The 14,121-nt window shown below is 37.6% G+C and overlaps 1 protein-coding gene across 1 annotated transcript in view; it reads left to right on the top strand.

Annotated features, from left to right (window-relative positions):
* The window catches only part of COL21A1 (collagen type XXI alpha 1 chain), a 196,824-nt gene that overhangs the window by 123,098 nt on the left and 59,605 nt on the right, over nt 1–14,121 (top strand). Inside the window, exons 11-12 of the mRNA XM_075202519.1 lie at nt 10,613–10,666; nt 14,063–14,116. Coding sequence (XP_075058620.1) covers nt 10,613–10,666; nt 14,063–14,116 — 108 coding nt within the window. The remainder of the gene's footprint in view (nt 1–10,612; nt 10,667–14,062; nt 14,117–14,121) is intronic.

Raw genomic sequence — 14,121 nt, 5'->3', positions numbered from 1 at the left:
GGTGCATGGTGCGTAAAAGTCACCAACGCTCTGCTGATTCCATAGCTGAAGAGTCCCGATGTCCACTGACATTAATGTAAGCACAAAAAATATGCAGCGGAAGCTTAGTGTAATGGGTGTCCATGGCCGAGCAGCTTCATGCAAGCCTCACATCACCAAGACCAATTCCAAGCGTTGGATGGAGTGGTGTAATGCACACCAACACTGGACTGTGGAGCAGTGGAAACGTGTTCTGTGGAGTGACGAATCATGCTTCTCTGTTTTGCAGTCAGATGGCCTGGGTTTGGCGAATGACGGGAGAACATTCCTTGCTTGACTGCATTATGCCAACTGTGAAGTTTGGTGCAGGAGGGATAATGACATGGGGCTGTTTTTCAGGGTTTGGGCTAGGCTCCTAATCTCCAGTGAAGGGCAATCTTAATGCTTCAGCATACCAAGTCATTTTGGACAATGCTATGCTTCCAACTGTGTGCAACAGTTTGGGGAAGGCCCTTTTCTATTCCAACATGACTGTGCCTCAGTGCACAAAGCAAGGACTACAAAGAGATGGTTTGATGCGTTCAGTGTGGAAGAATTTGACTATCCCAAAGACAGCCCTGAACTCAAACCCATCGAACACCTTTCGGATGAACTGGAACTGAGATTGTGAGCCAGGCCTTCTTGTCCAACATCTGTGCCTGACCTCATAAATGCTCTACAGAATGAATGGGCACTAATTCCCACAGAAATATTCCAACATCTTTCGGAAAGCCTTCCAAGAAGAGTGGAAGCTGTTATCACTGCAAAAGAGGGACCAACTCCATATTGAAGTATATGTATATGAATACAATGTCATTACAGTCCTTGACAAGCATCTGAATACTTTTGTCTACATAGTGTAAGTGAATGGAATTTGATAGTTTTACAATCAAAGCAGTAAGAAAAGTGCATACCACCGTATACCAGTCCACTTTAACCACTGGCCCTGACCCTAAAAAAGTTTCTCTTTGTGACTGCCTTTTACTGTTTGTGACCTCAGATACAGCCATTTTGACTGTGACCATCTGAGCCATCTTAGATTTAAATACAGACAAGGCATGTACGGATGTCAATGACTTATGGACAATATATTTACTCATTGAGGCAAGTAAAGTGTTCCATACAAGGTGTTATAACATAAAACACAGGTAGCATGTTGTATACTTTATTTGATCATAAGAAGAAATTACAAAATTGTACAAGAGTTGCCAACAATAATCAAATGGTAATGATTACATTCAGAACCCCAATGGAAGTTTTCATTTTAGATTCATTTTTGAAACATATTTAAGTTTTTTCTTGCAATTTTCCTAAACATTGTAGGACCAGTAAACCATTTCTTTATATCTGGCAGATGATACAGTGGATTACTAATGAGTCATATTGTGAACACATAGTTTTCCTATGAGATTTAAAAAAAAACATATTTGATATGCAATATAAACAGAGGTACCGTATAATGAGCACCCAGGATACACAATAGCAACTTAATCTATAAGGGCAAATCATACAAACAAGAACAAAAATATATACACAGTAGGAACTTACCAGGGCAGGACCCGATTAAGGGATCAGGCCACCCTAGGTTAAAATGCTCATAGCGCCCCCCTATTTCACGGTAGGTAAAAACGAACTAGTCCTTAATTTAAAATCTAACTTCCATCACCCCTACCCCACTAATGTTTATTTTTCCGTGTTTTCGAAACTCAGCTCTTCTTGGCTTTTTAAACGAAGAAGGGCACTACTGTGGGTGATGATGTGAAGGAGGCCATCTCACCTGCACCTATCACCATACTTGTCTCTACTACTCGATTCTTCTCAAGCACCTGCTCAAGGATGGATCATTGTATTTGGCCTTTAATATGGGATTACATCAAGATTAAAACCTTACTACATTTTTATTTTATCTTTTACTTTGGAGAACAACTATTATCGTATAGCTTAAAATTAATTTCAGTTTATACCTCTCTCTGTCACAATTTTGCACCCTCCAAAATGTTGCACCCCTTGCCCAAAAAGCCTACTAAATAATCAGGACCTGCAGTCCAGTCAGCCTACTAAATAATCAGGACCTGTATCAGGATGCACTGTATAAGGGTGCACTTTTTGATTATTTAGCCATGTGTCATAATGGGCACACTTGTCTGTGCAAACTTGACATTGAGGGAGTTTTAAAAGCTGTCGAACAGGTAAGACCCTCACAGCATGGTAGCAAAAGTAAAAATGTCACTTCAATATATTATCTACTTTATCCCAAATACTGCTAAGTTAAGCCTCATTTATGTATTTTATATCAGTTAATTATGTGAGTGAACTGACATCGAGACTTTATTATATAGAAATACACTTAGAAATATACATAATTATAAAGTGGCTTAAAAGTGCAAAAAGCATCATGTTAAAACATAGATCAATGCCAGGTCTCCACCAACTGCAAAAATGTGCTCAAAAGTTTTATTTGCAGTGAAAAAAGACTGGTAACGCCCCCCACTATTTGAATCTCATTTATAAATTTCATCCTCTCTCCCTACCCACCACCCCAGACTAGTTTTCACCTGCAAACTCTATGTGGGTTGCATAAGTTCAGCACAAATGCAATTTTCAACTTTCATAAATTACCTTTATGACTACTACAGCAGGAGGTTTTGCCCAGCATAGAATTCACAGTAGACAGACTGGTGTACAGTGAGAATGTATACAGTAACCCCAATAAAGCAGTTTATCAGCTTTTGAGCTGAAGATGGCATCTATTCAAAAACCACAAGAAACCCGAAGTATAACCGCACCTTACATTTTTTCTGCACATAATAATTACAGCCCAAATGTTCCAAGGCCTATGTATATTCAACACTTTCCCAGAGAAAATTCTAGCCTAGCCTGACAGTGGTTAACACTATTAACTAATTCTATTTCTATTTAGACATATAAAACAGACCCACATATTATAAACAGATGTTTGGTTTGGTAATTTATGAGATGAAAAAAATGAATGCATCCATGTACTTTATGGTCATTTGTATATGTAAATATTCCTAGCAGAATTGAGACAACAATTAAAATAATCAGCAAAATAAGCTGCGAACTACATGGATGCAAAAACTACTGTCATTTATGGTGCTATGTTATTAGAAATTATTATAAACTGCTGGTTTGAAGCATAAAACTATTAAATCACCAAAATTGGATAATAGTTGTCTTGTCTGCACTCTGATTTAAAAATGTAACCCAACAAAAAAATGACAAATGTACAGTGTAAGTTTATTATACTGGGGTGGGTGAGATCATACATTGTTTAGTTCCATTTTTCTTACTATTTTGGTAAATATATAGTATTTTTTCTTTCAATATTAATGGCAAGTTTTATTTTTTTTTATTTTTAATTCCGAAAAAGAGATCATCTTATTTTTAATAGTGTGTTCTGAGGGTTTTAGTTTTCTATAACACTTTTTTAGGTAAGATCCTGCTCTTTTAATAATTCAATTGGGCAGCCTTTCCCTGTGCAACTGAGAATTTTAAACAGTGCATTTAATACAATTAAAGAAAACAGTCAGGATGTACTGCATGTATCAAATATCCAGTATAATCTAAAATTCTGACACATCTGAAAGAGTTTTAAATGTGATTGCTGTTATTGAAATGACTGTATTGCACATACAGGGTCTCATTCATTAATGAAGAGAAGTATATTTACATTGCGTATTTCACGGTTTTTCACTCTGCACATGCGCAAAACCAAAAACCAAAAACCAACACCAAAGAATGCAATTCATGTTCACATGTAAATGACACTTCCGACTGCCTAGAATTTGAAAGGTGAAATGGGGATGGCAAGGGGCGTCTGCATGTAGTCAATGTACAGTCAATGCGTGTAAAGGACGAGTGCATGCATCAGCGTCCGATTCAAGCATTGGCATCTTTAAGGTACATGTTTTTCAGTAGTATCATTTGCACCAACTACAGATCAGGGGTAAGTGCCGAGTGATAGTGATGACAGGTGTGCAAGCATCCTGAAAGGTGTATGCAAGTAGGAGCAACTCTAAAACTTCATTTTATGTACTGCATGCAGGGGCGCATGCAGGATTTTTAAGGGGGATCCCGCCCCCCCCCAAAAAAAGCGAGAGAGCGTTTCAGCAGCACTGTACTATACAGCAGCCGCGGCGCTGTGAAAGAAGCTGTATACAATGTATACAATACAGCACCGTCGCGGACGCTTCTTTCACAGCGCCGCGGCTGCTGTATAGTACAGTGCCGCTATGTCATTAGCGGAGGGGAGGGGTTTCTGGAGACCCAGAAACCCCCCCTGCGTGCGCCCCTGGCATGCATTGAGAAAATCTTGATAAATGTATTTGGTGAATGATTATATTATTAACAGGTGACTATAATAGCATTTTGTTTCTTCTGTGTGTTCTGCTAGGACTTTATATTGCACATATGTACTGTTTATATTCTGCAGTGTCTTGTGTCTGTCTCAATACAGCAAAAGCCATATACGCAGAGTGCACCTACACCTGTATTCAACAATAAATGTTTCTTCAGATCCGCTAGTTGTTGAATACGGACATGCATATGCCCCAAATACATGCACATTACGTTCATTTTGTGTGCTTTAATGAATCACGCCCACAATGTACAAAGCATCCAGCACATTTTCCTCAACATATTATTGCTATATGAATGTGCCTCATGTCTCAGTGCCTCATGCCTAAAACTCATATAGACTGGTGCTTCTTTAAATATGATTAACTGAGTTCTAGTGATAGATTACACAGACATTTTTATAATTATATGCATGCAGTGTGGGAATTCAGAGTGTGCTTTGCCTTTTAAATATAAATCTGATTTGTATACTTTTCATTGGCCAAGTGCCTTTCCAGTGTTGTGGAGTGTAATGCAAGCTTATCTCTCTTTAGAGACTGTGAATGGTTATTCTGGGCACCGTTGTTTCTACTTAGAAATGATAATGACTAAGCATGTGTGGTCTCATGGCAGGAGATTATTTCATAATACACAGTCACGAGCCAGCTGGCAGAAAAATACTTCCATTAGGGCAAACCTGCACTATGAGTCCAATGTTTTTGAATTTATAATAAAATTAGCGGTGAAACGCACAGATTTACATTCTCTATTTTATTGCTGCTCATTGTTAATTGTTTAAGAGTTTTTATGTAGTCATAGGTGGCACTGTATAGCTAATTTCAATTGTATACTTAACACATATATACTGAATTATACTATACTGAACTCACATGTATCTGCATGTTATATTATAATTTATTACTGTTATATTATAATATAAGAGTTTTTAAAAACGCTAGTGAAATGCAACAGAACACACTGCTAATAAAAATATCACTGGGTAGAGTAACATTGGAAACAATGGTGTCCAAGATGCATTGAAAATGTATGTAAGAAATGTCAGTAGTCATGAGCCCTAACTTTGAGGATTGATGACAAAGCACACCTGTAGTAGAACTTCATTATGTGAGTATTTTAGATAAAACACACTTCTGTCAGGCCATTTGTATCTCAGAGTATTGAAGAGCAGTGGCAGATCTACTATGAAACTAATGAAGCTTAACCTTCAGGGCCCCGAATCCATTTTATTTTAAAGAATGCATTTTTCAACAAAATCGATGGAGTTCTTCAAATGTGTGTTTTTAAAATAAGGTTATTTTAATGATATCATCATAAGCCAATGGTTTGAAGTACTTAATATTGATCTTAGAATGTGCTATAGGCAGGAGGGGTTTCTGAGTACCCAGGAAACCCCCGGTGCTCTGTGCTGGCCGGCAGACACTCCATCCACATCTCCGTCCTCCCTCTCTCTCTGGGGGGAGGTTTCAACTACTGTTGACACTTTTGATACAGATGATGATCACAGTGGTCAACATGAAAGTACTGTGTCAAACAATACAGTGAACTCGCAAACTAGCTCATAACACTTGATAATGATTTCATACAGACTTGTTTAATGGAAGACATCAGTGTTTAAAAAAATAAATCAGATAATGACTATACTAAATCCAGCAGGGTTTACAAGGAGCAAAACAGAAGTTTCTCAAACAAATACTTTGAAAAAAGATTGAAAAATGGTCAGACTTTGATTAGATCCTGGTTAGTTTACTCAAGGAGCAATGGCTGCATATATTTTGTTTGGAAACTCTTTTCTAAATGCCAATTGTCACTTACAACAGTTGGGTTTTCTGACTGGCTGAATGTACTCAGAACTCTGGAGATTAATGAAGACAACATGGAACATAACATGGCGATGTTGTATTGGATAACAAGAAAGTCAAATAAAAACACTGTGGATCAGCAAATTGAGCAACAGATGAGAAAAAACGAACGGTACTATTTTGATCGGCTAAAAATAATTGTAGCTGTTATGAAGTTTTTAAGTGAAAGAGGTTTGGCATTTAGGTCATGAGGAGAAGTGGGGCTCACCACAAAATTAAAAAGTAAATGTTACCTTGCTAACCAAAACCGTGTATGAAGAATTGAAAGAATTAATGGGAAAACATGTGCAATATGAAGTTGTAAATCAAATCAACAACCAAATACTACTGTATTATTGTTGACGTGACACATGTTGACCAGCTGGTAACTGTGGTTCGCTACAGCTATAATGTAAAACCCTGTGAGAGATTTTTACCAACAGAAAACCATTCATCCATGACCTTGTTCAACAAAACACATCAATTCCTGGGTAAACATAAGCTTTCACTTGAAAATAATCATGGTCAGTCCTATGATAATGCATCTAACTTGGAAGGCTCAGAGAAAGGGCTACAAGTACTACTCTTTAAAAACATTAACAGGTATGCAGACTATGTACCATGTGCAGTTATTTCCTCTGATGAAATCACCTAATGGTGATGAAACGTGTCAGGTCACGTGACCAACTGAGTTTGTTCACTTCCAAGTTGGTATTGGAGACTTGTGCCGGCTTTGCTGATCTTGGAGCGTGTGTATGTCCGATCATCGCTACATTGTGTCTGCAGCTTTAGAACACTTGCGCTAATCAACAGACATTTTGCACGAGGTATATGTTTTCTTTTTTGAGATATCCATGAAGATGGGGGGTTTTAAACACACAGGCAATCTAGAAAAATGGATATAGAGGTACTTTACAAACCCTCAAACATAATTTTGAAGACTAAGAAGAGAAGTCTGAATGTAAATGAGATGCAAAGAATTTATGCCAGAAGTTGGTAAGGTTGGAATATGCTATTTTAACAATCGTTTGGGAGGAAGTGCTGGAGCATTTCAACAAAACATGTAAGAACCTCCAAACCCCTGGTTTGGATGTATTTGAAGGTTTTCTTCTGCTTTCATTTTTACTTTTGTTTGTTAAACAACTCTGAGAAAATTCAGCCGACAGGATTGAACGCTGTGAATCAGAAGTAAAAGCTTTGTGTGAAGATATCACCTCAAGTTATTCTGATGCTTCCAAACACAGTGCTACAAAGACATTTTTAGATGGAACAAGTGGTAACGCTTCTTTGAGAGGAGCTGACAAATTTAGGCTAGAAGTTCTAAATCAAATCTATGACTGCTTAATAATCCAATTGTACAAGAGGAGCAGATTGCAAAAAGGTTCAAGTTCCTTTCAGAAATGAGAAACATTTCTGAAATTGATGAGGACAATATTACACTTATAATATCACATTGCAAAGATGACATTGACCACAAACTAGTAAATGAGTGTTATCAGTTCAAAGAATATTTACACCTTAGGAAAACCCAGAACACAGAAGAAAACACGCCATATAAATGCAATGTGCAGAAGTTCTTCAGCTTATTTGGGAGCAACACCTAATTGAAGAGTTCCCTAATATTACTGCTGCACTTAAGCTGTACTTGACAATGCCTATCATGAGCTGTGAAGCATAAAGGAATACCTCAAAGCTTTCCTTTGTAAAGAACACATTTTGTTCTACCATGACTGAAGAGAGCTTGAATTATTTGTGCACATTGTCCCTAGAAAATGACATTGCAAGGAAGCTCTCATATGACAAAACTGTCCGTGAATATGTTGCTACAAAAAGCAGAAAAAAGAGTATTTTCTAAAATATATTTTATGCATGTATCTATTCTCATGTGTCTAAAATAAAAGTTTATATTAATTGTGGTCTATGTTATATTTTATTTCATTATTCTATAATGTATCATGCATGTATATAACATTTCCCTAATTTTCATCCCCCATAAGTCAAAAACTATACGACAAAGCCTACAAATTTATGTTTACACCGGTGACTTCGACATGTGAGATAACAAAGTATAGTTTGTTAATCAAAATCTGAGAAGAAGTGGTTATATTTTTAAAATATTTGTGGTGATCTGCCATGGAACAGCCCCATTGAAGAAGAAGGTAGCAGCTGCCCAGACCTGGTCGCTGGTGGGAAAGAGCTCACTGTATGGCCCATTTTCTAGGAATCCACCCTACCACCCTGTTCTTTACAATTTGGGTCTTCCGGTCCTTGCAAGGACTGCAAGGCACTTTGACCTTGTTGGATGTTGCCCTATTGCTGTTGTTTGTGAAGGAGAACCCATAACAGTTCACACTTGTGCTAGAACCTCCTTATGTCTGAGTATTGGAGCAGAACACACTTGTGCTAGAACCTCCTTATCTATGAATATTGGAGATACCTCCTTATCTATGAATATTGGAGACAGAACACACTTGTGCTAGAACCTCCTTATCTCTGAGTATTGGACACAGAACACACTTGTGCTAGAACCTCCTTATCTCTGAGTATTGGAGGCAGAACACACTTGTGCTAGAACCTCCTTATCTCTGAGTATTGGAGGCAGAACACACTTGTGCTAGAACCTCCTTATGTCTGAGTATTGGAGACAGAACACACTTGTGCTAGAACCTCCTTATCTCTGAGTATTGGAGACATAACACACGTGTGTTAGAACCTCCTTATCTCTGAGTATTGGAGACAGAACACACTTGTGCTAGAACCTCCTTATCTCTGAGTATTGGACACAGAACACACTTGTGCTAGAACCTCCTTATGTCTGAGTATTGGAGGCAGAACACACTTGTGCTAGAACCTCCTTATCTATGAATATTGGAGACACCTCCTTATCTATGAATATTGGAGACAGAACACACTTGTGCTAGAACCTCCTTATCTCTGAGTATTGGACACAGAAGACACTTGTGCTAGAACCTCCTTATCTCTGAGTATTGGAGGCAGAACACACTTGTGCTAGAACCTCCTTATCTCTGAGTATTGGAGGCAGAACACACTTGTGCTAGAACCTCCTTATGTCTGAGTATTGGAGACAGAACACACTTGTGCTAGAACCTCCTTATCTCTGAGTATTGGAGACATAACACACGTGTGTTAGAACCTCCTTATCTCTGAGTATTGGACACAGAACACACTTGTGCTAGAACCTCCTTATCTCTGAGTATTGGACACAGAACACACTTGTGCTAGAACCTCCTTATCTCTAAGTATTGGAGGCAGAACACACTTATGCTAGCACCTCATTATCTCTGAGTATTGGAGGCAGAACACACTTGTGCTAGAACCTCCTTATCTCTGAGTATTGGAGGCAGAACACACTTGTGCTAGAACCTCCTTATCTCTGAGTATTGGAGGCAGAACACACTTGTGCTAGAACCTCCTTATCTCTGAGTATTGGAGGCAGAACACACTTGTGCTAGAACCTCCTTATGTCTGAGTATTGGACACAGAACACACTTGTGCTAGAACCTCCTTATCTCTGAGTATTGGAGGCAGAACACACTTATGCTAGAACCTCCTTATCTCTGAGTATTGGACACAGAACACACTTGTGCTAGAACCTCCTTATCTCTGAGTATTGGACACAGAACACACTTGTGCTAGAACCTCCTTATATCTGAGTATTGGACACAGAACACACTTGTGCTAGAACCTCCTTATCTCTGAGTATTGGAGGCAGAACACACTTATGCTAGAACCTCCTTATCTCTGAGTATTGGAGACAGAACACACATGTGCTAGAACCTCCTTATCTCTGAGTATTGGACACAGAACACACTTGTGCTAGAACCTCCTTATCTCTGAGTATTGGACACAGAACACACTTATGCTAGCACCTCCTTATCTCTGAGTATTGGAGACAGAACACATTTGTTCGAAAACAATCTCCTCTCTGAGGATTGGAGCAAAACACACTTGTGTACGTTACAGAAACTTTTTTAACATGACGACTGAATGCACTCTGGAAACTGTCTTGTTCTCTGCCCAAAACATTAAATATTATTTTAATTTTGAATGCACAATTCTAATATTGCTCCCCCTGTCCTTCATTAACATTTATAATACAATCACATTTGAGAATAATTAATATTGATCTTCCAAGAATATAACTGCTAGGGTGTGTTAGGAACAGTTTGAATGAGAGGCGTTAATAGATGTAATCATGTGGAGAAATAATAAAATGTGATAGTATTTAATTTGCATGGGAATTGTCTATAATACAAAACATGCTGTACATTGATACATCATTTAACATATCAGCTTGGAGTGTGGTTATAGGCTGTAAAGTGGCAAATAGTAACATTACATTTTCTTTTATATAACAGGGAACTCCAGGGGCTTTAGGGATTTCAGCGATGCCTGGTTCACCTGGCGTGCAGGTAATATTTGAAGTTCACCTACTACTACTGCATTTAATGTTACTACTACTACTTCTACCACTAATATCATCATCATCTTAGTTTATTTACCTCAATAATAGTAATAATAATAATACATGAAAACTATGGTAAAAGTATAAAAATGAAAAGCTGTATGAATAGTTTATGTAAAATAGGAATTGTTCCTTCTAAAAAATATGTGGACGTTGTGTGACTTTATCATCATCATCAACATTTATTTATATAGCGCCATCAAATTCCTAGCGCTGTACAATTGGGAACAAACACAGTAATAAAACAATACTGGGTAATACAGACAGACAGAGAGGACCTGCCTGCAAGTTTACAATCTATGGGATTGTTCCTTATAAAAGATATGTGGACATTATGTGACTTATTTTCAATTACTACAATGTGGTCTGCCAAATAAGCTGTTTGTGCTTTTAATCAAGACATAAAAGCACTGTGTAGACTTGGTGAACATATGTTCTATGAATTACATTTTTGTTTACTTCAAGAGCTCAAGATCTTTATAATTAGATGTTATGCATTAAACTTTAGCTTAGACATGTATGAAATGGTGATGAGACCATGTGATACAGCCATAATGTTTCTGCAGGCCCTCAAAATGGGACTAGACTGTTAAGGGCACAGTAGCGAGAGATCCTTAACTGCTAGAACCACTTTGCAAAATTTTCAACTTTAGCAGCCCCCTTTCAGAAGAACTTATGCACCACAGTACTCGATTGCCCCCAGGACTTAGGTTCGGTTAGCGGCAGTTGTTGATCTAGCACTTGCCCAGTGAAGAGGACAGGATACAGAAGGAGGTAATGAGCAACTAGGATATATTACAACTCTGAGCCAGACAGGCAAGGGTTCATGTGGAGTAGTCTGGTACTTGTCTGAGAGAGTGGACAGTACATGGCAGCAGGTAATGAGCAATCAGACTGTAAATAGCAGAACCTTGAGCCAGAGAGGCGAGGGTTAATTTGGAGTAATCTGACACTTGTCTGATGAAGTAGGCAGCATACAGCAGCAGCAGGTAGTGAGCAACCAGAATGTATTTGGCCGAACTGGCAGGGGTCAGGAGTAGAGAAGACAGCAGAATCCTTTAAACAAGCCAGGGGTCAGGGTATGTAGAGATATGAGAACACATCCATTTAACAAAGCCAAGAGTCAGGAGTAGAGAAGAGCAATTCCTATAAACAATCCAAGTCAAACACTGATAGCAAAACAGGTTAGGATACCAGGCACACTAAGTCAAGCAGGAACTATCACCACCATTGGTATATTGACAGAAAGAGGTTTATAAAGGCGGCAGCACTAATCAGAACTGCAGGATGATTATCTGCATGAGTGTGTTAGGTTACTGCATGCCTGAGGCTCTCAGACTGAAAGCTGAATGAAGCTTGTAACTTTTACCTAGCAACAAGTTGAATCAGTGAACTGCAGGAACGATCCAACACATAGAAGTAGCAGTAATTGCACAGATATTAGATCAAACAAACAAACAGGAAGGATCCTGTTTCTTAACACAGATCCTATGTATATCATTAAGCCTAGGTATAGTAACAAATAAGTTAACTAATATGGTGTGATCAGGAGGTAGGATAGGAAAGATGCTTATTGATCCATTTAAATATTAGAGTACCCATACTGTATATTTTAATGTTAGGAACATTTGTGCAATATTTATGTAGGTCTGGAAAAATGTACGCTATGGGCATTTATTGACTCATTGAGTGCTTATGAGAAGTAGTCATCATGTACAGTTCAGTCAGCCATTCAAGCACTAGTCTCACCTGGTGGGCAGATAATATTCACTACTGAGGACTATGGAGTAATATAAATAGGTTAAGTGGACACCTTGTTCCTGTTTACCAGCAGGCACAATCTTGCAACTCCTCTGTCCAAAGCAGAAATCATACACCAAAAATAAAAAGCAGCGCTGAATAGTGATATATAAGTATGGCCTTAACTAGAACAATCAAAGTAGACCATGGCAGGATACATAAAACCAGAGATAGTATATAAAAAAACTATAATTTTAATGTCTTAATAAGTACAATACATAGGCTTCATACATTGGCAATTGAAACCAAACATTTAAAAAACACTGGGACTAAAAGCTGTATAAACTAAATCACAAATGGTGTCTATGAATGGACTAAATTGATGAGCATGTCCATGTAACTAGTAAATATATGGATTATTTATTATGAGGCCTATGTATTATATTTATTGAGACATTAAAATTATAGTTTTTATATACTATTATCTTTGGTTTTATGTATCCTGCCATGGTCTCCTTTGATTTTTCTAGTTAAGGCAACACCTATATATCACTATTCAGCGCTGCATTTTCTTTTTGGTCTGTGGTTGTTTTTGATTAGGGGCATAACAATTAGCCCTTCTTTGCAGCTGCGATTTGTGTTTATTTGGTGTGGTGCAGCCCAGCGCGGGATTCCCTTTTCTTTTCTTTTTGTGTTCATAAAGCAGAAATCATACTGTATTTATAGACTGTCCCACTTGGACAGTGAACTATCATTCTAGGACCACCACACACAGACACATCAATCCTCAATAGGGCTTATTTAAAAGCCCCATTCATAGCCAATTCTTGTAAGGAACTAGAGCACAAGAGAAGTATAGAGCTATTCAAAGAATTCTCATGGAATGGGCTTCCACTTTCTGTGACTGGAGGTGGTGTTAGCAAGACTAACAATGACTATTTTTTGGCATATTTAAGGCAAATGTATGTTTTTTTTCATAAAGTGTATACAAACTTGATCAGAACACAAAGCCCAAAACCAAAACAATACAAACCTATTGAAAATCAAATAAAAAGTTGGACATTAATTAAAGATTTAAACACTGTACCTCCTAAAAAGTAATTGCCTATAGAACAAATGAAAGAAAAATGGTTCGAAAGATAAACATTAAACACAAATTTTTTTTATTAATAAATGTTGCACAAAGGTGCATGATATTGATACGGTTACTGTTTGTATGTTTGGATAAGCGTGTCTGTTTTTTTAACTTGCAATTTATAACAAGACAGTACATAAAATAATGTCACTTACTACTGCACTCTTTAGCCTGGGTGGATAAAATCAGTTACAGTGTTTTACATTTTATCCGAATTAGGTCATTGCATGGTACAATGTAATTTCAGTTAAACATTCCAGTGATGTAATTGTGAGCTATGTTAAATTATTTGCAGACTAATAGTGCATTTCATATGGCATATTATCCCATGAAATCTTTTAAAACGCTTTTTAAAAAATCTCATATTTAAAAGCAACTAGAAAAAAGATGTAAAGATGTATTTTTTATTAGTGATAAAATCTAAATATGCCTGAATATAAATTATACTAATTATATAATTCATTTCAGGGACCACGTGGTTTACCGGGTTTAAAAGGCAATTCAGGACGGGATGGTGATAAGGTAAA

This window comes from Mixophyes fleayi, chromosome 3 (genome assembly GCF_038048845.1).
Source record: "Mixophyes fleayi isolate aMixFle1 chromosome 3, aMixFle1.hap1, whole genome shotgun sequence".
Classification (NCBI taxonomy): Eukaryota; Metazoa; Chordata; class Amphibia; order Anura; family Limnodynastidae; genus Mixophyes; species Mixophyes fleayi.
This window is presented reverse-complemented; position numbering and strand designations above follow the sequence as displayed.